Here is a 26,201-nt window from a genome sequence, read left to right as displayed (position 1 = left end):
TACATTTGCAAAAAAATCTAAAAACCTGTTTTTGCTTTGTCATTATGGGATATTGTGTGTAGATTGATGAGGAAAAAAACTATTTGATACATTTTAGAATAAGGCTGCAACGTAAGAAATTGTGAAAAAAGTCAGGGGGGTTTGAAAACGTTACGAATGCGCTGTATGTATGTATATATATGATTTTTAAGTAATTAATTTGCTTAATAAAATGCATGTGATTTTCAATGTGATTTTCTGGATTTTTGTCTCTCTGTCTCTCACAGTTGAAGTGTACCTATGATAAAAATTACAGACCTCTACATGCTTTGTAAGTAGGAAAACCTGCAAAATCGGCAGTGTTTCAAATACTTGTTCTCCCCACTGTATATACACACACATATATATTATATACATACACACACACCACACATACATAAAAAGATAAGCACAAATTAAATAATTAAAATATAGTCATTGCATAAGTACAGTATTTTGCTCCCTGAGTCAATACATGCTAGTAACACCTTTGGCATCGATTACAGCTGTGAGTCTTCTTGGGTAAGTCTATAAGAGCTTTGCACATCTGCATTGTGCAATATTTGCCCATTATTATTTTCACAATTCTTCAAGCTCTGTCAAGATGTTGGTGATCATGGATAGATAGCAATTTTCAAGTCTTGCCATAGATTTTCAAGCAGATTTAAGTCACAACTGTAAATTGGCCACTCAGGAACATTCACCGTCTTCTTGGTAAGCAACTCCAGTGTAAGTTTGGCCTTGTGTTGGAGGTTATTGTCCTGCTGAAAGGTGAATTCCTCTCCCAGTCTCTGGTGTAAAGCCAACTGAAGCAGGTTTTCCTCTAGGATTTTGCCTGTGCTTAGCTCCATCCCGTTTCTTTTCATCCTGACTACCCAGTATCTGCTGATGTCAAGCATACCCATACCATGATGCAGACACCACCATGCTCGAAAATAAGGAAGCAGTTAGTGCCTTGTTGCATACAAATTGCATGTTTTCAAATATTTGTATTCTGTATATTTGTTTTTTTGTTTTCACTCCATCATTTAGGTCATTATTGTGGAGACACTACAATGGTGTTGATCCATACTCAGTTATCCCATTACAGCCATTGACCTCTGTAGCCATTTGGGCTGAATACTTACGCAACGACTATATTTTAGTTATATATTTTTTTATTTAACTTAATTTATTTTCTTCCATTTTGACAGAGTATTTTGTGTTGATTGTTGACAATAAAATTACAATTAAATCCATTATAATCCCTCTTTGTATCACAATAAAATGTTTTACAAAGAAATCCAAGAGGTCTGAATAATTTTGTAAGGCACTGTATTGGTTTCCTGACCCAGTAAGCAGTATTTGGACAGACAGCCATCTTTGGTTTGGTTTAACTGGCTGCAGTCACCAAATGTTAACTTTAGTATGTTTGTCCCCCCTCCTCCACACACAAAAGTTCCGTTAGGTATTAGTATGTTCTTAATTTCGTGCCCAAATTATCTGAAATTGATTGTGTGTGTGGGGGGGTAGCCTGAGTGGGGTTAAGGTAATATTCAGTTAGACACTCATGACTCAGGGCTCATGTGCAAAGCTGTAGGACCACAATGGCGAACACGCACACGATTGGTAAAAGGTCAAAAGTCAGAGGTCAACTCACCAGCTGGTCACCCTCATCCTCATGGAAGAGCAGAGGCTGCTTGAGCGGGCGCCGCACGTATGTGTGTGTGGTGGTGCCCTGGAAGTACATGGTGGCGAACTTGGAGAACTTGTACTCCGACAGGTCCTCTTCCTCGTCGTCAGGCAGAGGGAGAGCTTCGTCTAAGTCCTTCTCCTCCCCCTCGGCCCGCAGAGCCACTTCCAGGTCCTACAACACACCCATGTAAACAGACACAGAGACACAGAGGCATGCACAGAGGGAGGGAAGCAGGCACGCATAGAGGCACATGTGCGCACACACACATAGGCACACCAGTGGCATAGCGCAGTTTTGCACTGATACCATTTTCTCCCCCAGAATATTGACATGGTCTGAGAAAGGGATCTTTTTTTGCCATCGGGGAGAGAAATGTCCATTTTATAGCTAATCTCATGTTATTTTACATATTGTGCCATGAGGTGGAGAGAAAATGTTGCTGTTTTAGAGCTCAGGGATTCTGGAAAGATGAGACAATCTCAACATTTTCCACAAAAATATGAACAACATTTTAAATATATATTTTAATAGACCAAAGTATCAGCCTCCTAATTCTACTTGTTTTAATCGTAAAGTGCAACTAACTGGATTTATGTCAACTTTGCCAGACACCATAAAAGGCATTTCATTTTTATAATTATTTTAAGGCCTTTGCTGTTTAATTTGAACAAATCTGTAATACAAATCTCAAAACTTATTTTTGTTTATAGCACTATTAAGAGCTCCAGTATTTTTTCAAGATTTTTTTCTAGAAATACTTCAATTGTTTAAACATATGTTGCAGAACAGAGGTCTTGTTGCACTACATGTAATGAGGACATGAATAAGGGTGTAGTTGACCCTGCTCATTCCTGATTCATTTAGGATTTGAGACAAACCTGATGAGAGCTATTTGGGGGGGGGGGGAGGGTCCTTGCGGAGGCTGCGGGTGTGTGTGCTACGCCAGTGAGGCACACATGTAGGCAGGGATACAGGCAGGTGCATCCACCCACCCACCCACGCACAGACAGACAGACATATACATCAAGGCACACAGACACACACATCCTACATCTAAACCCATACCCCTTACATCTATACCCCTACCCCTTGCACATACACCACTGTACCTACACAGACAGTATCTACTGCCATACTTCCCACCACCGCCCCTAACCCCCCCCATCTCACCTCGAAGCCGGCCGGCCCCTGTCCCTCCAGGTTGGGCAGTGCCCCTGTGTTCCCCAGGAAGCCAAACATCTGGTCCACCATGTCTGAGTGGTCCACAGGCTGCTGCCTCTCCCGCTCCACCTGTTGGGTTGAGGTTGAGTTATAGGCACAGAGTAAAAACAAAGGACAACAAACATATAACACAGGGTACTCTATGTGTAGCTTGGACAGCATGAACCGATCTGGGACTGACTATTGCATATGCAGGTGAGGAAGAGAAAACCAAAATGGGTAATACATTGATCATGTGAACAATAAAAACGTAAGTCGACAGAGTATGATATGAAAGTTTACCAGATAAACTAAAGACAAGATATTGGGTAGTATTAATATTGAATAGGTTAATTAATAGGCTATTTTAGCTTGTGAGCTCTACTTCTGGTTGAAATGATTCAAAACCTCCACATAACCTCTTTATAGAACAAATCTTAACTTACATTTAATTCAAATTTGTGACCTAACATCAATTCATGACTAAGGGAAAATTTGACTAAAGTGGAAGTTAAGATTTGCCCCTAAGTAAACAACTAAGGTGCTTTAGGAACCTGTTCCACCATCTCCTTCTTTCGTCGTGCCTCCTCCCGTGCCTCCATCTCCCTCTCCTCCTCCTGACGGGTCAGCTCGGCCAGGCGCTCCTTGTGACTCCTCTCGGCCTCGGCCCGCGCCCGTCGCACCGTCATCTGGTTCCTCAGACGCTCCTCCTCAACCAGACGCTGGCCCTCTGCCTCTTGGCGCCGCCGGTGCTGAGAAATGGGGGAGAGAGTTGTTTAAATCACTTACAAATTCTCATAAATGTTCTTAAATGTTTCTAGAAGCTGGTAAGACGAGGGGTGGGGGTGTGTGTCTTTTTGGCAATAACAGCTGGTGCGATGTCTAATATTAAAGAAGTCTCAAGGTCTTGCTCACCTGAGGGAGAGTACCTTATGATAAGCTGTAGACCACACTATCTACCAAGAGAATTCTCATCTATATTATCCATAGCCGTCTATTTACCACCACAAACCGATGCTGGCACTAAGACCACACTCAACCAACTCTATAAGGCCATAAGCAAACAAGAAAAGGCTTATCCAGAAGCGGCGCTCCTAGTGGCCGGGGACTTTAATGCAGGCATACTTAAATAAGTTTTACCAAATTTTTACCAGCATGTCACATGTGCAACCAGAGGGGAAAAAAACTTGAGACCACCTTTACTCCACACACAGAGATGTATACAAAGCTCTCCCCCGCCCTCCATTTGGCAAATCTGACCATAATTCTATCCTCCTGATTCCTGCTTACAAGCAAAAACTAAAGCAGGAAGTACCAGTGACTCGCTCAATACGGAAGTGGTCAGATGACACGGATGCTACGCTACAGAACTGTTTTGCTAGCACAAACTGGAATATGTTCCCGGGATTCATCCAATGGCATTGAGGAGAATACCACCTCAGTCATCAGCTTCATCGACGACGTCGTCCCCACAGTTACCGTATGGACATATCCAAAACAGAAGCCATGGATTACAGGCAACATCCGCATCGAGCTAAATGCTAGAACTGTCGCTTTCAAGGAGCGGGACACTAATCCGGATGCTTATAAGAAATCCCGCTATGCCCTCAGACGAACCATCAAACAAGCAAAGCCTCAATACAGGATTAAGATTTAATCCTACTACACCGGCTCTGACGCCCGTCGGATGTGGCAGGGCTTGAAAACTATTACGGTCTACAAAGGGAAACCCAGACGCGAGCTTCCCAGTGACGCGAGCCTACCAGGCGAGCGAAATGCCTTTTATGCTCGCTTCGAGGCAAGCAACACCGAAGCATGCACGAGAGCACCAGCTGTTCTGGATGACTATGTGATAACGCTCTCGGTAGCCGATGTGAGCAAGACCTTTAAACAGGTCAACATTCACAAAGCCGCAGGGCCAGACGGATTGCATACCGCCCCAAAAGATCCACAGACGACGCAATCTCAATCGCACTCCACAATGCCCTTTCCCACCTGGAAAAAAGCAACACCTATGTGAGAATGCTGTTCATTGACTACAGCTCAGCGTTCAACACCATAGTGCCCACGAAGCGCATCACTAAGCTAAGGACCCTGGGACTAAACACCTCCCTCCGCAACTGGATCCTGGACTTCCTGACGGGCCGCCCCCAGGTGGTAAGGGTAGGCAACAACACGTCTGCCACGCTGATCTTCAACACTGGGGCCCCTCATGGGTTTGTACTTAGTCCCTTCCTGTACTCCCTGTTCACCCACGACTGCGTGGACAAACACGACTCCAACACCATCATTAAGATTGCTGACGACACAACAGTGGTTGGCCTGATCACCGACAATGATGAGACAGCCTAAAGGGAGGTCAGAGAACTGGCAGTCTGGTGCCAAGACAACAACCTCTCCCTCAATGTAAGCAAGACAAAGGAGCTGATCGTAGACTACAGGAAAGGGCGGGCCGAACAGGCCCCCATTAAAATCGACAGGCTTGTAGTGGAGCTGGTCGAGAGTTTCAAGTTCCTTGGTGTCCACATCACCAACAAACCATCATGGTTCAAACACACCAAGACACTCGTGAAGAGGGCACGACAAAACCCCTCAGGAGTCTGAAGAAATTTGGCATGGGTCACCAGATCTTCAAAAGGTTATACAGCTGCAGCATGGAGTGCATCCTGAGCCTGTTGCATCACCACCTGGTATGGCAACTGCTCAGCATCTGACCGTAAGGTGCTGCAGAGGGTAGTGTGTACGGCCCAGTACATCACGTGGGCCAAGCTTCCTGCCATCCAGCACCTATATAATAGGCGGTGTCAGAGGAAAGCCCATAAAATTGTCAGAGACTCCAGTCTCTCAAGTCATAGACTGTTTTCTCTGCTACCGCACGGCAAGCGGCACCGGAGTGCCAAGTCTAGGAACAAAAGGCTCCTTAACTGCTTCTACCCCCAAGCCATAAGACTGCTGAACAATTAATCAAATGGCCAACGGACTATTTACATTGACCCCCCCCACCCCCCCCATTTGTTTTGTACCCTGCTGCTACTTACTGTTTATCTGTGCACAGTCACTTCACCCCTACCTACATGTACAAATTACCTCAACTAACCTGTACCCCCGCACACTGACTCTGTACCGGTACCCCCTGTTAATAGCCTCGTTATTGTTATGTTATTGTGTTCCTTTTGATGATTTTTTACTTTAGTTTATTTGGTAAATATTTTCTTAACTCTTCTTGAACTGCACTGTTGGTTAAGGGCTTGTAAGTAAGCATTTCACAGTAAGGTCTACACTTGTTGTATTCGACACGTGTGACAAATAAAGTTTCATTTGATTTGATCAGATTTAAATTGCCTTACTTTAGCCCTGTTGCCTTGCTTTGTGTCTGTGTGCCTATCTCTGTGTGTATGCATATGCCTATGAGTAGTGTAGCATCTTACCTCTGCCCTGAGTCTCTGGGTAACCCTCCGTGCGATCATGCCCCGGGCGTATGCCTGGATGGTGATCACCGCATGCAGCTGCCTCCAAAAAGACTGCCTCACCATGAAACCACGGCAACGGGCCTGTATTTGAGTGACGCAAGTCCTGGCCAATTGGTAGGTGACAAAGAGTTTTCTTGATCTATAGAGGGCTTGGAGGCGCAGGAAGCCGACCCTCATCTAGTGAGGAGACACCAACAATACTCTCAAACACCAATATAACATTCTAACAAAATAACTACACCAATATAACACAACTATAACGTTATAGCAACATAACTACAACCCATAATTCAGTAACTGTGGGACGTTCTTTTAAGGAATGTTCATTAAGGGACTAAATGTCATTCCTGCCCAGGGATATGTCCAAGTGAACCATCCATGAAATGTACGGTTGTGAAACGTCAGTAATCATGGATATAGAAGAACTCACCGCACTGTAGTCCTTCCTGCACCGATAGCCGCGCCACATCTTCTGAATGAGTGTCACTGACCTCCTCACCCTCAGGAAGTTAGTCCTGGAAAACACACAGGGGGAGGGAGGGGTGGGGAGAGGTGCATATGGAAACATATTATATAATACCGTAGCTCTCAAACACAACATTTGTGAATTGAAATATCCAGACAATTCAACGGTAGTATCTGAATTCGATCTATGAGGGACAAGTTAAACGTTGTCCCTAAGTACAATATGGATAAACAAAACAAAGATCGGAACTTAAAGAGGATCCTTCACCGAATCCCCACCCCACCACCAACGCATGTCCCCTTTCCCCCCTTCTCACCCTCCCTCTTGCCCATCCTATTTCCTCTCCCCCCTCTACTCCCTCCTTCCTCACCTCTCCTTCATTCCTCGTACAGCCTTTTGGATGAGGATGGCCTTGTCAGTGATGGCCTTGTCCCTGTCTATCTCCAGCTGCATGTCATGGTGGTCCTGAGACGGAGAGGGAGAGAGAGAGCGGTGGGAGGCGGGAGCGAAAGAGAGAGAGAGTGCACTGTTTATTTTATCGTAATATGTATAATAATGTAGGTGAAAATATGATAATATGTCGATTTGCAATCAATGAAATCTAGTCACCTTAAGAAAGATCTTGGTCTTCCCAATCTCCCAGTCGTCATCTCGTCCAAGAACAGCCTCCACTATCTTCTGACACGTCCCTCTCAGGTCCTCCTATGAGAAAACACCAGGGAATGAATGACACCTCTCTGAACTAATAGCCATCCTGAAGTAGAGTAACAGAACATAGTAATATAATCGAAAGCAGGGTTGTGTTCATTAGGACAGAAAACAGATGTTCTAAAACATTTTGGAACAGAAAACAAGTGTTTCTTATTGGAAAAGTCCAGGAGGCCCTCGTTTCAGTCTGTTTTTTTTTTTCTCGTTTGGTGCCTAATGGACAGGGCCCAGCTCTGCTAACCTGTCTGTTGGCAGGTTTGACTCCGGGCATGAGGACACGGTAACGGTCTACGAACTCTCCGAATGTGTATCTGATGGGGTAACCGGCGCGTCTGATACGAATGGTCTCCATCATCCCAGAGTACCTCAGCTGACGCACACACAGCTCCCTGTCAAACAGCTAGATGGACAGACACACAAACATAGTTAAAGAGAACAGCTGTAAGTGAATGGTACACGAACATCGTGACACACACACACACAGGCACGCACGCAATCACACACACAATCACACGCACAGGCATGTACACACACATGCACGCACACACACAGGCAAATACACCCCCACCCACACACACACTCTTTCATACTAGTTTGTTCGTCAGGTTGGACTCACCATGGGTTTCTTGAGCTCGTTGGGTTTGATGCAGCGGACAAAGAAAGGCTGACATACATTGAGGGTTCTCATCAGCAGCTCCAGAGAAAGCTTGAACTGGCTGCTCAGAGTAGGGGAACGCTTCCTGGTCTCCATACCCTGGCAACACACACACACAGAGCAATGTATTTGTAATTTTAACAACCTGACCCTGACACTTTGTTTGCTAATCTGAGGGAATGGGGCTGGGAAAATTTAACAACTCTAAAATTCATAGACCGAGCTATGGATGAAAGGATTGCCATGTATAAGTCATATTCTTCAAGAATCAATATGTATACCACAAATTGAAATTACAATTGAACAACAGCACCAGCAAATAGGCAACCAGTGCGGCAAGTGCCACTGGCTGATGGTAAGCTTTTTTGACTTGGACATACATTTTTGCCAACACATGCTAACCTTTGTTTAACCAGCTAACAGCTGCTCTTAGAGAAAATGTGTTTGGAGTTACCTTTCTAATAGGCTATGCTAGAGATTACACTTCCTCTTCCAATTCTAATGTGGGGAGGTGAAAATAATGAAAAACTATCTACCAAATCTATTCATTTTTAAAATGTTGATTTTATTTTTTAACCTTTATTTAACTAGGCAAGTCAGTTAAGAACAAATTATTATTCACAATGACGGCCTGCGGGGACTTAAAAATAAAAAATATAGGACAAAACACACATCACGACAAGAGAGACACCACAACACTACATAAAGACACACCTAAGACAACAACATAGCATAGCAGCAACACATGACAACACAGCATGGTAGCAACACCACATGACAACAACATGGTAGCAGCACAAAACATGGTACAAACATTATTGGGCACAGAAAACAGCACAAAGGCAAGAAGGTAGAGACAACAATACATCACGCGAAGCAGCCACAACTGTCAGTAAGAGTGTCCATCATTGAGTCTTTGACTGAAGAGATGTGTGTGCTTTGGGGACCTTTAACAGAATGTGACTGGCAGAACGGGTGTCGTATGTGGAGGATAAGGGTGGCAGTAGGTATCTCAGATAGGGGGAATGAGGCCTAAGAGGGTTTTATAAATAAGCATCAACCAGTGGGCTTGCGACGGGTATACAGAGAGGACCAGTTTACAGAGGAATATAGAGTGCAGGGATGTATCCTATAAGGAGCATTGGTGGCAAATCTGATGGCCGAATGGTAAAGAACATCTAGCCGCTCTAGAGCATCCTTACCTACCAATCTATAAATTATGTCTCCGTAATCTAGCACGGGTAGGATGGTCATCTGAATCAGGGTTAGTTTGGCAGCTGGGGTGGAAGAGGAGCGATTACGATAGAGGAAACCAAGTCTAGATGTAACCTTAGCCTATAGCTTTGATATGTGCTGAGAAGGACAGAGTTCCGTCTAGCCATACTCCCAAGTACTTGTATGAGGTGACTACCTCAAGCTCTAAACCCTCAGAGGTAGTAATCAGACCTGTGGGGCCGAGGGGCATTCTTCTTACCAAACCACATGGCCTTTGTTTTGGAGGTGTTCAGAACAAGGTTAAGGGCAGAGAAAGCTTGTTGGACACTAAGAAAGCTTTGTTGTAGAGTGTTTAACACAAAATCCAGGGAGGAGCCAGCTGATTATAAGACTATCATCTGCATATAAATGGATGACTGCCTGAGCTATGTTGTTGATGTAAATTGAGAAGAGCGTGTGGCCCAGGATCAAGCCCTGGGGTAATCCCTTGGTTACAGGCAGTGGCTAAGACAGCAGATTTTCTGACTTTATACACTGCACTCTTTGAGAGAGGTAGTTAGCAAACCAGGCCAAAGAACCATCAGAGACACCAATACTGTTTTGCCGGCCCACAAGAATGGAATGGCCTACCGTATCAAAAGCTTTGGCCAAGTCAATAAAAATAGCAGCACAACATTGCTTAGAATCAAGGGCAATGGTGACACCGTTGAGGAGCTCCTTTAGCACCTCGGACTCAGTGACTGCCCGAAGGGAGAGGTGAAAAAGAGGATGGAGCATCGGGGCTAGTCGCATCAGAAGGGGTGAGAGATGAGGAAATGTTGGACGGACATCGACTTCCGGATAGCTTGAGTGCACTTATTTCTCATTTTGCCTGAACGAGAGCCAGTCAGCCTGAGTATGCATGTGCCGGGCTTTTCGCAAAATGGGATTCTTGAGGTGGAGTAACTCTGCCAACAATAGCACTGAAAGTATTAAAAGAAAGGTCCAAGCGTCTTCGACAGAGGGGATCAAGCTGATTCTGTACCATTTTACAGAGGTCAGTTATTGAAGGACGGCTTGATCTCCTTGCCATTATCTGATAAGACAAGACATGCACGTTTAGTTTTTTGATAACATATGATGGGGGTCCCTGGGTTACCGGTTTAACTGGGAGGGGGTCACTGGGCAAGAAAAGGTTGAAGACCCCTGGTGTAAACTCTAAACAACTCTAAATCACAGTATTTCTCAAATAGTGGGTTGGGACCCCCTGCTGGGTTGTGGCCAGTTCCTGCTAGGTCACAGTGACAAATGACGTGGTCACAGATAAAAAAAAATATTTGAGAATCACTGTTTTAATATTACTACCACTGGGGTGAAGACTGAAAAGAAAAAGGGACAGAAAAAGGTTTGAGTTCCAGAGGATGGATGGATGGATGGATGGAGGGGAGTTTTGGGAGAAACACAAGATACACAAGGTTTATTGGTAGCAGTGAGATCTGGGTTTACCCAGGGATGTGAATAAACCCTGGATGACTGACAGGGTGCGTAGCCATCTTGGTACTCTTCTTCCATAGTAAAAAAAGTTTTTGGAAGCAATATAAATGCATTTATTAATGTCTACATTCGTTTTTGACACTTATTCTATTACAGACACCTTAATGCATACTTTTAAATTATATGCAAGGTAAAAAAAAAAAAGATATCTTATTTTATTTATTTTGGAGATGACTACTAATGTTACTGTCCCCACTACAACAAAAAATACATGTTATTTCGTTCTTGAAACATTCGTTCCTATGAAGGACTGCTTCTACTTGGGAGTGCCAATATTGCCGACCAGTTGCTTCAAAGCCTCTCATTGGCCAATGCATAGCATCAGCAATCCAGGGTTTACATACAGAATTGTTTTACCACAGAAGGAATGGCCGTTGTTTACCTTCGGAGAAGGAGTGGTGGGCGGCAGATAGCCACACAGAAACTGGGGTCAGACAGAACACAACCAAAATGAGAGAAAGAGATGAAGATAGGCATGGCTAATACCACCGCTCCCCTAATGCTAAGGGAAACAATAGTAGTAGGAGTAGTAAAGAAAAGTAAGAATTGAGAGTGATCGCTTGATGACATCATCACTGGGAGACATAAAACTTTGGACTATAGGTCACAAAGGATGTCATAACCATAGAAAAATAAGGAAAAATAAGGGGGTACACTTTTAAAATGGCTAAAATGACCTACTCTAAGCCTTTCGCCCTTATGCTTAGTGGACACAGCCTGGTGGAGTGAGTAGGGAAAATACATTCAAGGTGTCATCGTAACATCATCACTATGTGACCACCAGACACGTCATCTCTCACCATGGCGACATCAGCCTGGAAGATCTGCTTGATGAACTTGTTCTTGGAGGAGTGGACCAGCTGGATAATGTCAGTGTGGAGGCTGTCACGATTCTTCTCCAGGAAGCCTGAAACACACAGGAGTCAGCCACGTCCAATCCCAAACAAACCCCTAGCCCCGGCCCCTTAACCATGCACTTGTGGAGATATGATAGGTGTAAATAATCAGAGGGCAAGGTGGAGCCATTACCACATCGCTTACACGTGGCATATCCTCTCTGATCTTCACAAGTGCCTAGGGTGTAGGGGATAGGAGTTGATTTGATATGGAGCATATGAACAACTAATAGACTTGCTGGAGTTCAATACCTTGTCTTCTGACCATGAACCTACCTATAGAATCCAACCAAGTCCTACTACATGGAGCATCAGGGACTTTATTATGTGATTGCAATGAATTGGGTTGAGTGTGAAGCCAATGCCTTACAATAGGCCTACCTCTGGTCTCGTAGTGGACCACCCCAGCAAAGTGCTGGATGCCAAACTGGGTCTCGTAGGTGTTCTTAGGGGGGTGGTAGTTGGTGTTGAGTTTGTGCTGGGAGTTGAGTTTATACAGCATGGTGGACTCTGTTCCCTGTGAGACACAAACAGAGAAAAGACATTTAGGCTGCGTCTGAAATTATACCCTATTCACTATATGGTCCGCTGTAGCTTAGTTGGTAGAGCATGGCGCTTGCAACGGCAAGATAGTGGGTTCAATTCCCGGGACCCCCAGTACATAAATTGTATGCATGCATGACTAAGTTACTTTGGGTAAAAGCACCTGCTAAATGGCTTATACAGTATTATAATAAAGGAGCATCGGATTAGGGTGCTAATTCGGACCAAAAACAATTCAATAGCACTTTTTTAACCCACTCAGGGGCAAAGGCATAGTTGTTGCGCCATGGTATTGGTGTGCAATACGGGGATCCTCTCTGCATGTCTCTTAGATAATTTGTCACAAAAACCGGTCCCTCGGTACAGCGTTTTAAAAAACAAACGTTCAGTTCCTCCAACTGTCCATCCCCTTACACAATACTTAAACACAAATATGCATATCGATTTCCATAAAATGGTAAATTGCCAAAATGGTACTGTACCTTGGGGAACTTGCTCTCCTCGTCTATGAGAGATATGATGTTCATGGGTTTATTGGCGATCATGTCCAGGGCATCCTGGTTGTCAGTGAACTCGATGTGCTGCCAGTTGATGTCCTCTAGGTTGTACTCCTCCTGCTCCAGCTTGAACACATGCCTCACAAAGAACTGCTGCAGGTTCTCATTGGCAAAGTTGATGCACAGCTGCTCAAAGCTTCAGGGAACAAGAAACATAGCCGGTTACTCAACAGCCAATCAATTTAGGGGTGTGGCTATCCGTACTTTGATGGTAAAATTTGTCCAGGTGTGTGTGTGTGGATATTTGTTTGTATGTCTGTGATTCTCGCTGGCAAAATGTATGCACAGCTGCTCAAATCTACAGGGAAGGAATGTAGCGAGAGCCAGTGCCTAGACAGCCATTAGAGTATAAAGCCATTCAGTGAGCATGTCAACCGCACAAATCAACGAAAGAGGCTGTCGCTATTGTCTGACTTTAGTCGGGCAAATACCATTGTCATCCAATTTTCCAATAGAGAATGGAAATCATAACAATTATGTCATGTCATGTTCCATTTACAACGTCCCCTAAATAGAAAACAAAGCTTTTAGACTTCTGAATTTGAACCAAATGGCTAAAACACCCCCAAAGCTTGGGTGAGTCAGAGGACTCACCTGTTGACAATGAAGTTCTCGAAGCCAAAGATGTCGAGCAGGCCAATGGACCTCCTTATGATCTTACTCTCACAGGACGGAGGTCTAAAGATGGCCGCGTTGATCTTGTCCACAATCCACACAAACATCCTCCCATAGATACCCTGGGACAGGAGGGACAACGTTCATTTACACCATGAGTGGGTGTCGTAGATGCTCTCGGAGGAACAGCTTTCATTAGACAGAAGGGAACTTTGACCTTCTGTGAGGAATCAGATTTAGGAGTGTGTGTGTCCCTTCACTTTCATAATAAAATGTGTCCGTGTTCACACGCATGTATGTATGTATGTATGTATGTATGTATGTATGTATGTATGTATGTATGTATGTATGTATGTATGTATGTATGTATGTATGTATGTATGTATGTATGTATGTATGTATGTATGTATGTATGTATGTATGTATGTATGTATGTATGTATGTATATTTATATGTGAGGGTGCTGACCTTGACGAAGGCGTCCCTGACATCCAGGCCCTGTTCCATGCTGAGGGGGGTGGACACATTTTCGCCCCGGGTGATCAGGGTACGAGTGGTTAGACATGACATCACGTCCTTAAGGTCCACCTCAACAACAACACAACAACATACTGTAGTAGAGTACAACAACAACCCAATACACAAACACCACACAGAGTGACGCAGTCTACAGTACCAGCCCAACATAGAGACCATGCACAGGTAAGAATCTACTACCCACCTCCATCAGAGATGCGGCAGTGGACAGGTCTGGGGATCGCACCACCACGCAGGCATCCAGGTTGTCATAGCAACGGGCTGTTGGAGTGTATGTGTTTTAAAGGGGGATAAAAGGGGGAAAGCAAGTCAATTAGCCAAGAAATTTTGCCAAGTGCATTTATAACTTCTAACTCAATAGCTAACGTGTAGTCAGGTGCCAGTTTAGGAAGACTACCCCTCAATAAACCTCTCGCAAAATTCACTAAGTGAGAACAAGACAGGGTTTAACAACTAACACAAACATTCCAATGACTTCTCTAGATAGACACTGTACTATCTATGTCAGGGATGGGCAACTGGCGGCCCGCGGACGCCCTCAGATCCATAAAAAAACAAGAATTAGTCGGGGGCTCAACTTACTGTTGCAAGTTTGAATAGTAGAATACACAAGGTGCAATTTCAACATTTTCTCTCCACAACATGGCAAAATCTGTAGAATTGCAGGAAATTCTGTAAAACAGAAAACGTTCCTCTCTGCCCCATGGCAAAATGTGTAGAATGGAACGAAATTAACTCTAAAAGTTAAAAGACTTCTCTCAACTGTCAAGAGGTGCATACACGTAGGTACGCAAATCAACTAAGTTCACATTTTTTGTGGCTCCCATCCCCATCAAAGGCCGGCCCTTCCCTGATCTATGTAGTGTGTGTTCATGCCAGTATTGGTTCCTCAGCGGTAATATCGCCTCACTGTTTGCTGCCCCCACAAGTAATCGTCAATAACACTTTTAATTTAAAAAAAATTAAATCACTTGTGGGCAGGGCTCCAAATTAACATTTTTAATTGGTGGCACTGGCGCTCCCAACTTTAAAAAGTTAGGATCACCATATCAAATTTATGAGCACAATATAAGGAGATTTTTGGAATTCATTGAGATACAGCATATTTCGGGCCTAAATTAATTCTAGCTACTTTTGGAGCACATGCTGTGCCCTAGAACCTAATATGTAACACTATAAATACATTAGCTTATTGTAAAAATGTTGATACGAATACCTGTCATTGAAATTACAAAGTAATTTGTGGAATATTAGGTTTCTACATTGTGTAAAAACACTATTTTCCTATTGAGATGCATTACATTTAAAATTGTACACTGTCTCTTTAAAAACGTCAGGTTTGTGATGACAACATGCAAGAGATCTGTCATTCATTCATTGCTATGATCATTGATCTCCTGATTTTTTCCCATAATTGCACAGCGCTCCCAAAATAAAAATCCTGGCCTAACAAGCTAAATATTTTGTTGCATATGCGACCAAATTAGTCACACTAATTTGCCCTGCTTGTGGGAGCAGCAAACAGTTCATGAACATACGCCTTTTTTTCCCTACAGTTGGTCTTCTCTGTCTAGCTCCTGTGCCAAATTGAAAGTCATTGTATTGTGCAAAAACACTCTCTTTCCAAAATGGCCACCTCAGCTCACCCTCGTAGCGCAATTTGCCCATGTGCAGGATGGCCGCCAGTAGTTTGGATATCTCCCAGTTCTCTGTCTCTGTGAACATCAGCACCTTCATGGCCGACAGGATGCTTGAGTACTCCTTCAGGTCGTCACGGCTGTCACACTTCGTACAGTTCCCCTGGATAGGGACACACACACACATATGCATAGGTATTCCTATACGCTGGGAGCTATACACACCCGCAAGGAAAGAAGGATGCACGTAGGGCTGTTGCGGTGACCATTTTACTGCCACAACAGCAGTCATGACTCCAGTAAAATTCCACAAGACCGTTGAGTCACGTAATCTCCTCGTATGCACTCTAGACATGCTTGGTGGTACCCAACTCGCTAACGACCATCAGGTCGCTAAAGGCCTGATACTCAGCGCTCTATTGTCCCTGTAACCACTCTGATATCAATGCAACTGCAATCGAAAATCACATCCAACACTTAGCATCAAAACAGTATGTGCTTTTAAACTCACATCACTGTGATTGATCAATTTGAAGAAAGAAGTTCAACAGCAGGTTGAAACAGTGGAAAACATGGTCGTTGTGGATGTTTCAAACCCTAACACAATGAAATGAACAACGCTTTCTAAGGTGATGATTTAATTAAAACATATATATGCATATTAGGGCTTATACATATACATATGCATAGGCCTATATACTGTATGAGGCCAAGCCTGAAAAAAAAAAACATAATTAATATAATGATTGTGTAGTTATACAATACAAAACCTACCGCATGTCAAAAATTATAGTAATCGCCTTTGAGTGTGGACTGTATTATTTTGCGTACTGGATGGACTGGTTACCTTGTGCTACGCGCCAAACTTTCTATCCACGAGTCTGGGAGAGAACGTGCAGTGCGGCTTACAGAGTTGGCCTAAAATGATTGTGAATTTGTATTGATTTTGAATAGCCTAGTAATAGGAAATGCTGTATATTTTCAGAATAATTAGGCTGACCATTACCTTTAACAACAGAATATCTCACCACTGTGCATTTCCATCTCCACACCTCTCCTTCATTCCTTTCTCGAGCAAGCAGAGGGAGGGGCTGTCAATAACAGTTTATTAATTAAATGTGTTTCGTTGTGTAAACGTGTTACTATCGATGTTCCCAAACAGATTTCACTTGGTTTCTCAAATTAAGCACTGGGTAGTTGCAGGGACAGGGTTGGAGAACCCATGGCATACAGAGTTTGAGCGAGAGGCTGCATGCTCATCAAACAGTGGTTGATGTGTGGAGTGAAATAACCAGAGTAGTCTACCCAGCATGAGTGATCCAGCGGGAAAGCAGCCTCTATTCGCTATTGGAGTGCATACGAATGACATATATGTTCCTGTCCATTTGATAATGGGCCATTCTAAAGCGAAACTAATTTTACATATTAGTTCAAACAAGATTCAAAAGAGAATACTCTGATGGTTGAAAATATGATCACTTGATAAGAGAACAGAGTGTGCAGCCTGTGGCAAGGAACCGACCGCAAGCTTTTTTTCCTCGACTTTCTCAAATAATCAATAGCTTGTAGTCGCATCATGCAGCCCATATATGTTATGATTTCTAAGACATTCTAAAGGTTTGTATCATTCACGACTAATGTTGGCAAATAACTCTAGATTTAGCATATAGGACCTGTTTCAAATGATAACTTTTATGCTCAACATAACTACTTCATATGCGCACTCGCTCCGGAATGGAGCCATAAAATAATGGCACAGGACTTAAAATCATAAAATAATGGCACAGGACTTATAAGCAAGGATATCTTGTCTGCTAAATGAACAAGCCTACAGCCTATGGCATGACGCATAGTCAGATAACATACATTAGGCCAACTCAAATTGTTCATCTGAAATATATTTTCTTCATATCATGTTTCTTTAGACCTTAAATAATGGATTGGTTGTGATGGTGTATATTAAATTGATTTATCAGACGTGTTTAAATGTAGATGTTTCAAAGGACTGCATCAGCAGCTTCTATTTGTGGAGGCCTGGAGATGCTAAACATGATTATGTTAATTAGGTTAAATTACCTTGAGACCAGCAGTCGTTTGCATGACAATAACCGGCTGACAAAATGTCATGACCACCACAGCCCTAGATGCACACAAACTTGCGTACACACAGAGTGTATACACATGTAGACCGGGAGTTATACACATGCACACAGGACCTCGATACAGTACCAGGCGGTGTCAGAGGAAGGCCCTAAACATTGTCAAAGGCTCCAGCCACCCAAGTCATAGATTGTTCTCTCTGCTACTGCACGGCAAGCTGTACCTGAGCGCAAAGTCCCTCAAGCAATAAGACTGCTAAATAGTTAACCAAATAGCTACCCGAACTATCTACATTGACCCTTTTTGTTCTTTTTTGACTCCATGCACACACTGGACTCGACCCACACTCACACATAGTTACACTGACACTCCAACACACACACACTCACACACAGCACATACACACAGGCACACATTCGCCACACACTTAGTGGCACACTTCCACACTCATCACATAGGCTGCTGCTACTGTTGATTATCTATCCTGTTGCCTAGTCACATGACCCCTACCTAGATGTACATATCTACCTCAATGTCCTCTTCCCCCAGCACATAGACCCAGTACTGTTACCCCATGTATATAGCCAAGCTATCATCGCTCATTGTGTATTTTTTCCTCATATTACAATTTTTTTTCTATATCTTTTTTAAAAATTATAATTTTTCCTACTCTGCATTGTTTGGAAGGGCCGTATGTAAGCATTTCATTGTTAGTCTACACCTGTTTTTTTTAAAAGAATGTGACAATTAAAACTTGATTTGACACACACACACACACACACACACACACACACACACACACACACACACACAAAGATGCAAGTGCCCACGCACGCACATACTGTAGCACACGCACGCTCACACGCACGCTCTCACACACACTACTCACCATGGTGAGGTAGGGGTAGTCAGTGGCGAGTCCCAGGCCAAGCTTGTTCTTCAGCTCTGGGGCCATGCCCCGCAGCATACAGTAGAAAATGTGGTAGTTCCTCTCATCCGCAGCCTGTGGGAAGAGTAACAGCAGGGTCATGTTCATTGGGTACAAAGTTTAAGAAAACGGGAATCTGTCTGCAAACTTAAGACGTCTCCATTATGTACTGTTATATTCTGGCCCCTGTATATCCCCTCCCCCTGGACCCTTACCTGTCTGCAGACTCGGGACTTCTCCAGAAGGTACTGTTCTATCTTGGCCCCCTCGATGGCCCCTCTCTTGTTAAAGTGAATGTCGATGTATTTCCCAAAGCGACTGGAGTTGTCATTCCGAATAGTCTTAGCGTTCCCGAATGCTGCATGGATGAAAGAATAAAGGTCCGAGTTAGCGTAACAGATGAGGTTCAGTGAACCATGCTCGCGTGATAAATAACCTTGCCTGAGACCCTGAAGACTTGTGTTGGCGGGACCCCAAGCGAATGCCTAGGGCTTTAGCACACAGGGCTAACAGTATTGTGGCATGCAGTATACCCGGGTTTCGAACCCTGATCAGTCACATTAGCTAAGAGAGACATAGACTGGATGTATACTGTAGGGCGATGCATCCTTTTCCCAGTCCACATGTAGAGTACCCAGATAGAAACTTTAGAAGGTGCAAATGGGACATTAGATGTGGATAAGAGGCCCAGTTGTAGTGTTAATCCTGTACTAGTTCCAGGGGAAGGCACGCACGTCCTACATCTGTCTAACTGTCTTTCAAGAACTCTTTGAAGAATGCATTCCAAGTTCAGCTTTTCCTACACAGGTTCTGTGATTCTAGCCTCGTTACAAACCATAAACAAACCCTAAAACTGCCCCTGGGGCAGTTTGGAGCGAGTGTATCTCTACATTCTACACAACATTTGCCTTGCCATGTAACACTAGGACAAGTTGGCCTAGGCAGAGACAGACAGCAAGCACCCTAGCTATTAAATGTCAGTGCATGTAGTGAGTCTCACAGACTTCAATAGAACACTAGAATGGACATTGGCATCCAGGAAACACAACTACAAGGCAGCAATCTTGGTCTGTTTTTTTTTCTCAATTAGACTGGTTTGTAATTTGACCAAGATGGCTGCCATTAATAGCCCATTCTAGTGTCTCATCTCTATGTTGAGTCTGACCTTCCAGTATGGGGTTGGCCTCCAGGACCTGTTGCTCTATCCAGGAGTGTTGTCCACTGATTGCTGCCAGGAACTGCAGGATCAACTTGGTGTTCTCTGTCTTACCGGCCCCAGACTCACCACTGAGGAACACAGGAGATACAATATTTTTCTGTACAGAGGCAGACAGACAGGCAAACACCCATGCAGGCAAGCAGGTGCGCACTCACACACACACACACACACACACACACACACACACACACACACACACACACACACACACACACACACACACACACACACTTAAATAGAGGAACACAACGCACACGCACACATCAATACAATACACTAACCTGATGATACAGCACTGGTCCTTGTTGTTCCTCTGCATGTTGAAGTAGCAGTTGTCTGCTATGGCAAAGATGTGAGGTGGCATCTCCCCAATCTTCTTATTGGTGTACAGACGGATATGGTCCGGTGTGTAAATGGGCAGCAGCTGGTAAGGGTTTACTGCCACCAGAATTGACCCTGTGTAAGTCTGCAGGCAAAGGTTAAAGTCAAAAGGTGAAATGGTCAAGGGTCATGCCAAGATCAGGACAACGATTTCATCCGTGAGGCTTTAGTGATCGCTTGATTTGTCGCTAGTAATAGTACGATTTGTCGCTAGCGATGCTATGATTTATTGCTTTCTTTCACGGTGATTGTGATTAGGGTAGTCACTAGGCTTGTGATCACTGAGATAATGTGTTGTAAGCCTGATGACAACTGATCATTTAAATTATAGCTACAAAATCATTGGAAGTTCAAGTTCTTGAACTGAATTTAGGCTGAAAATCACCTTAATGTGCATAATCTAGACATAATAATCAGTCATAATAGCCCATGATTTGTTGCACCTCCAAGCCCAGGCCAAAGCTCTGTTGCGTTCTAAAGGRTCATGTGTGTTTGACATTTACGCTTCAGTGGTCAAAGCACACTTAACAAACTGGATCAAAGGTTAAGCCTGAAGCAGAGGCCAGCCTTCAGCCTAGCAGAGACTATAGCCATTCATTGATGCTAGCAGAAGTGCTAGCATTAATGTAATGTGCTAGCCTGGGCTAGCTTGTTAGCATGTTGCTTAAATCATAATTTTTTGTTTTCTTCTGTAGTTTGTACTCACCCTTCCCCCACAATTTGTCTATGCAGAGAAATAGGGAGGGAGATGAAGAGGAAGAGTGAGAGGAAAGAACCATAATAGTTGATGAGGGACCGACTGAGGGACACACACAGGGGCTGAGTCTCAATACTCTATAACAGCTTCCTTAACCCTCAGTACCACAATGGACTGGACACGTATCCATCATGTGTCCTGCCAGAGCAGTGATACTGGAGGAAAGAACATGAGGAGAGGAAATTGTTTCAAACTGTTGAGACACAGCCAGGCAGGTAAGCTAAGGAACCAGTGGGGGTTGTGGCCAGGGGAAGAGTGGAAGAACATAACCAATATGCCAGCATAATCATATGAGAAAGTAAGTCAAATAACCAAGCAGACAAATCCTATAACAGTGTATCATACATCAACAACATGAGCTACACGTCACTAAACAAGGTCACTATGTTTTATAGAATACGTTCTAAACCACACTTCCTTGTTATTTGAAGGACTCATACAATATAATATGATGGTCCTGTAGTGGTACCAAAAGCGAGCAGACAGTGTTGCAGGGGTGACTCACATAGATGACACACTCGTTGTAGCGGATGAGCAGGTTGCGCAGGATCCCGGCCTCGTTGAGGTCCCCCAGACGGATCATGTCCTCCACCCCGTGGACGGAAGTGGGATGCATGGGCTTAATGTTGGTGGCATTCTGGGGCAAGATCCAGTGCTCCTGAGGGGGGAACAGTTACAGTAACAGCCATTTAGGAACTATGGTGTCATAGGCTACTGTGTGTCCATGTCGGTTTGTTAGATCAAGTAAAGGCCCTGTTTGAATCCTTCCTTCCTTGGAGTAATCACTGATATAACATGACTGGATAGGTGTAAGCAAGCTTTCCATGGCATTACTTTCAATTATGCCATGTAATGATAACTTCAAGGAAAGGAGGAATGAGAGATGCTTTTCAGGAGTATTCGAACAAGGCCAACGTCTTGTTTCATCAACGTTGCGTCAATGTTTTGTCAAAGTATTGTCACCGTCTTGTAACGTCTTGTCGATGTCTCATCGTGTCTTGTCATTGTCAACTTTTGTGTGGACTCACCCTCCCCTCGTCGTCCAGCACCTGGATCTGTCCCGAGTCACAGAGCTTGACCACGGCTCCCACCGGGACGACGAACTCCCGGCCCGTCTTGAGGTCCAACCAGACATAGTCCCCCTGGAACGCAACCACAAATACAACCAGTGATCAGGAAGGAATTCTCAGAAAACTCATTCAGCAATTGAATCTGCTAGATCTTTTCGAGCGCTGCAGTCCCATACAGAGATTTCCACACAAGTTGAATACATTACATTTGCCATTCCAATATGTTAAGAACATGATTTCAATCRATTGTCTAATAGGGGTGGGTCTAGCTCTGGTCCAGGATGTGATTTTCATGTTTTCTTAGGCCCCACGTTACACCCTGAACTTGTCGTCAATATACTTGCAAATTTAAAATGCATTTCAAACCACATTTGTTTGTATTTACTGAAGTACATACATGATGAGAATGTGATTACATTACAATAGTAATATAATAAAATTCACTAGTAACATCTCACTCTGCCAACAGACTCAAAAGTCTGGTCTAAGGTCACATTAAATAGTGGAGCAATATCACACTTAATCAAATCAAATTGTATTAGTCACATGCGCCGAATACAACAGGTGTAGACCTTACAGTGAAATGCTTACTTACGAGCCCCTAACCAACAATGCAGCTTAAAAAAATATGGATAAGAATAAGAAATAATAGTAACAAGTAATTAAAGAGCAGCAGGAAAATAACAATAGTGAGACTTTATACGGGGGGTACCGGTACAGAGTCAATGCACCTCATAATCCCTCCTGACACAATAGTATTTTTACTACATCAAAGCTGTTTTCTGTGCACCTCCTAAAATAACCAAGAAGTTCAATCCAAAATAAAATAAAGTATGCTTTAGTCTTGCGTATTGTTCTACATGAAATACGTTGGCTAATTTGAAGGCTGCCAATTTCCAATAAGGGAAATTAGGTTGATGTAGGCTTAGCCTCGTCCAAATGCAGACTTCATAGGAAGTGATGTAACGTATCACTTGTTGCTAGGAGGAGGTGGGGCTGTTTCGAGAAGGTTTGAATATTTTGAAAATGCATCCTTCCCTCTGTCCTTGTTATCACTACTCTAAATTAGGATTGGTGAAAGCAAGGCCTATGCCACAAACCTCCCATGCCAAATCAGTGATTACTTCAATGTTTGGGAGAGTGTAACGGTCCTGACCTGTGTTTATGTTGTTTTTGTATGTGTTTAGGTCAGGGCATGTGTTTGGGTGGGCAGTCTATGTTATCTGTTCTGTGTTGGTTTTTGGGTTGCCTGGTATGGCTCTTAATTAGGGCAGGTGTTTGGCGTTCCTCTAATTAAGAGTCATTTTAGGTAGGCGTTGTCACAGTGTTTGTTTGTGGGTGATTGTCTTCCGTGTCTGTGTAATTGTTTTGCACCATACGGGACTGTATACGGTTTTTCGTTTGTGTAGTCTAATGTCCTATTCGTGCGTTCTCTTGTTTTATGTGAGTACGTCGTATAGGTTTGTCTACACCGTTTGTTGTTTTTTGTTTTATCAAGTTCGTGTATTTCGTTAATAAATATGTGTTCAAACTCCACTGCGCCTTGGTTCGATCAATACTCCTCCTTTTCGACTGAGAGAAGGAGGACCGCCGTTACAGAATCACCCACCATTCCAGACCAAGCAGCGGAGTAAACGGAGTAAGGGACAGGAAAAGAAGGAGCAATGGACATGGGACGATATATTGGACGGAAAGGTTGCTACACATGGGAGGAGATCCTGGCTGGTAGGGATCGCCTCCATGGAACAGCTGGAGGCACTGAGGAGAGCAGAGGCTACCGGAATTATGAGGACGCGTCTTGCACGGAAGCCCGAAAAGCCCGTGAGTAACACCAAAAATTTCTTGGGGGGGGCTAAGAGTAGTGGGCCAAGGGCAGGTAGGAGACCTGCGCCCACTTCCAGGCTTACCGTGGAGAGCGGGAGTACGGGCAGCGCGCGTGTACGCGAGTAGAGCGCACGGTGTCTCCTGTACGAGTGCATAGCCCAGTGCGGGTTATTCCACCTCCCCGCACTGGTAGGGCTAGATTGGGTATTGAGCCAGGTGTCATGAGGCCGGCTCAACGCGTCTGGTCTCCAGTGCTCTCCTCCGGCCGGCTTACATGGCACCTGCCTTACGCATGGTTTCCCGGTTCGCCTACATAGCCCGGTGCGGGTTATTCCAACCTCCCCGCACTGGTCGGGCAACCGGGAGCATTCAACCAGGTAAGGTTGGCAGGCTCAATGCTCAAGAGAGCCAGTACGCCTGCACGGTCCGGATATTTCCGGTGCACCTCCCCGCCCCAGCCTAGTACTACAGTGCCTACACTACGCACTAGGCTACCAGTGCGGTCTCCTGAGCCCTGTTCCTCCTCCACGCACTCTCCCGTAGTGCGTGTATCTAGCCCGGTGCCTCCAGTTCCGCACCACGCACTAAGCCACCTGTGCGTCTCCAGAGCCCTGAACACACTGTATCTTCTCCCCCTACTAATCCTGATGTGCTTGTCCTCAGCCCGGTGTCACCAGTGCCGGTACCTCGCATCAGGTATAGAGTGGGCTTGAGAATGCAGTGTGCCCTTCCCTGCTCCCCGCACTAGTAGGAAGGTGCTTATCCTTAGCCCGGCCTCCAGTTCCGCACACGCACAGGTCTACAGTGCGCAGTATCCGGCCAAGCCATCCGTCTCACCAGCGCCATCTGAGCCATCCGTCTCACCAGCGCATCTGAGCACATCGTCTCACCAGCGCCATCTGAGCCACCGTTCTCCAGCGCCATCTGAGCCATCCGTCTCCCCAGCGCCGTCTGAGCCATCCGTCTGCAATGAGCCTGCAAAGCCGCCCGTCTGCCATGAGCCTGCAAAGCCGCCCGTCTGCCATGAGCCTACAGAGCCGTCCGCCAGACAGAGCCGCTAGAGCCGCCCGCCAGACAGAGCCGCTAGAGCCGTCCGTCAGACAGATCTGCCAGAGCCGCCAACCAGACAGGCATCGGCCAAGCGCCAACCAGCAGGATCTGCCAGAGCCGCCAACAGACAGGATCTGCCAGAGCCGCCAACCAGACAGGACTTCCAGAGCCGCCAACCAAAGATCTGCCAGAGCCGCCAACCAGACAGGATCTGCCAGGAGCCGCCAGCCAGACAGGATCTGCCAGGAGCCGCCAGCGAGCCATGAGCAGCCAGAGCCGTCAGCGAGCCATGAGCAGCCAGAGCGTCAGCGAGCCATGAGCAGCCAGAGCCGTCAGAGAGCCATGAGCAGCCAGAGCCGTCAGAGAGCCATGAGCAGCCAGAGCGTCAGGAGCTGAGCAGCGTCAGAGCCGTCAGCCAGCCATGAGCGTCCAGAGCCGTCAGCCTGCATGAGCGTCGAGAGCCGTCAGCCTGCCATGAGCGTCGAGAGCCGTCAGCCTGCCTGAGCGTCGAAGCCGTCAGCCTGCCAGAGCGCGAGACCGTCAGCCTGCCATGAGCGTCGAGAGCCGTCAGCCAGCCATGAGCGTCGAGACCGTCAGCCTGCCATGAGCGTCGAGAGCTGCCCTTCAGCCAGAAACGGCTATTTACCCAGAACTGCCCCTCAGTCCAGAGCTGTCTCTCTGTCCGGAGCTGCCTTTCAGTCCGGAGTTGCCCCTCATTCATTATCTCCCTCTCTATCTTGATCTACCTCTATATTCTTATCTATCCCTCTGTCTTGATCTATCTCTCTGTCTCGGTGTCTCTTATTAGTGATGATACTAAGAAGATTTTGTGGGGGTAAAAGGAGGGGTGAATTCTTAGAGGGAGAGGAAGCTAGGATGGACTATGGTGGTGTGGGGCACAGCGTCCAGAGCCGGAGCCACCACCGTGGTCAACTGCCCACCCGACCCTCCCGGGACTTTGTCTGGTGCGCCCGGCGTTCGCACCTTGAGGGGGGGTTCTGTAACGGTCCTGACCTGTTTTATGTTGTTTTTGATGTGTTTAGGTCAGGGCATGTGTTTTGGTGGGGCAGTCTATGTTATCTGTTTCTGTGTTGGTTTTTGGGGTTGCCTGGTATGGCTCTTAATTAGAGCAGGTGTTTGGCGTTCC

At 45.1% G+C, this 26,201-nt stretch overlaps 1 protein-coding gene across 1 annotated transcript in view; it reads right to left on the bottom strand.

Moving 5' to 3' along the window:
- Window positions 1-26,201, bottom strand: part of LOC111980897 (unconventional myosin-VIIa-like) — a 93,961-nt gene that overhangs the window by 39,565 nt on the left and 28,195 nt on the right. Inside the window, exons 3-24 of the mRNA XM_024011947.2 lie at window positions 22,139-22,252; window positions 21,616-21,768; window positions 20,254-20,438; window positions 19,919-20,040; window positions 18,969-19,111; window positions 18,715-18,828; window positions 15,735-15,888; window positions 14,273-14,349; window positions 14,020-14,139; window positions 13,531-13,673; window positions 12,862-13,072; window positions 12,218-12,353; window positions 11,741-11,847; window positions 8,154-8,291; window positions 7,779-7,937; window positions 7,439-7,531; window positions 7,200-7,294; window positions 6,794-6,878; window positions 6,322-6,540; window positions 3,448-3,645; window positions 2,864-2,983; window positions 1,658-1,864 (exon numbers count right to left, since the gene is read on the bottom strand). Of these exons, the coding sequence (XP_023867715.1) occupies window positions 1,658-1,864; window positions 2,864-2,983; window positions 3,448-3,645; window positions 6,322-6,540; window positions 6,794-6,878; window positions 7,200-7,294; window positions 7,439-7,531; window positions 7,779-7,937; window positions 8,154-8,291; window positions 11,741-11,847; window positions 12,218-12,353; window positions 12,862-13,072; window positions 13,531-13,673; window positions 14,020-14,139; window positions 14,273-14,349; window positions 15,735-15,888; window positions 18,715-18,828; window positions 18,969-19,111; window positions 19,919-20,040; window positions 20,254-20,438; window positions 21,616-21,768; window positions 22,139-22,252 (3,093 nt within the window). The remainder of the gene's footprint in view (window positions 1-1,657; window positions 1,865-2,863; window positions 2,984-3,447; window positions 3,646-6,321; window positions 6,541-6,793; window positions 6,879-7,199; window positions 7,295-7,438; window positions 7,532-7,778; window positions 7,938-8,153; window positions 8,292-11,740; window positions 11,848-12,217; window positions 12,354-12,861; window positions 13,073-13,530; window positions 13,674-14,019; window positions 14,140-14,272; window positions 14,350-15,734; window positions 15,889-18,714; window positions 18,829-18,968; window positions 19,112-19,918; window positions 20,041-20,253; window positions 20,439-21,615; window positions 21,769-22,138; window positions 22,253-26,201) is intronic.

The sequence above is a fragment of the Salvelinus sp. IW2-2015 genome, linkage group LG20 (genome assembly GCF_002910315.2).
Source record: "Salvelinus sp. IW2-2015 linkage group LG20, ASM291031v2, whole genome shotgun sequence".
Lineage (NCBI taxonomy): Eukaryota > Metazoa > Chordata > Actinopteri > Salmoniformes > Salmonidae > Salvelinus > Salvelinus sp. IW2-2015.
The sequence above is the reverse complement of the archived record's forward strand: the minus strand, read 5'-3'. Positions and strand labels throughout refer to the sequence as shown.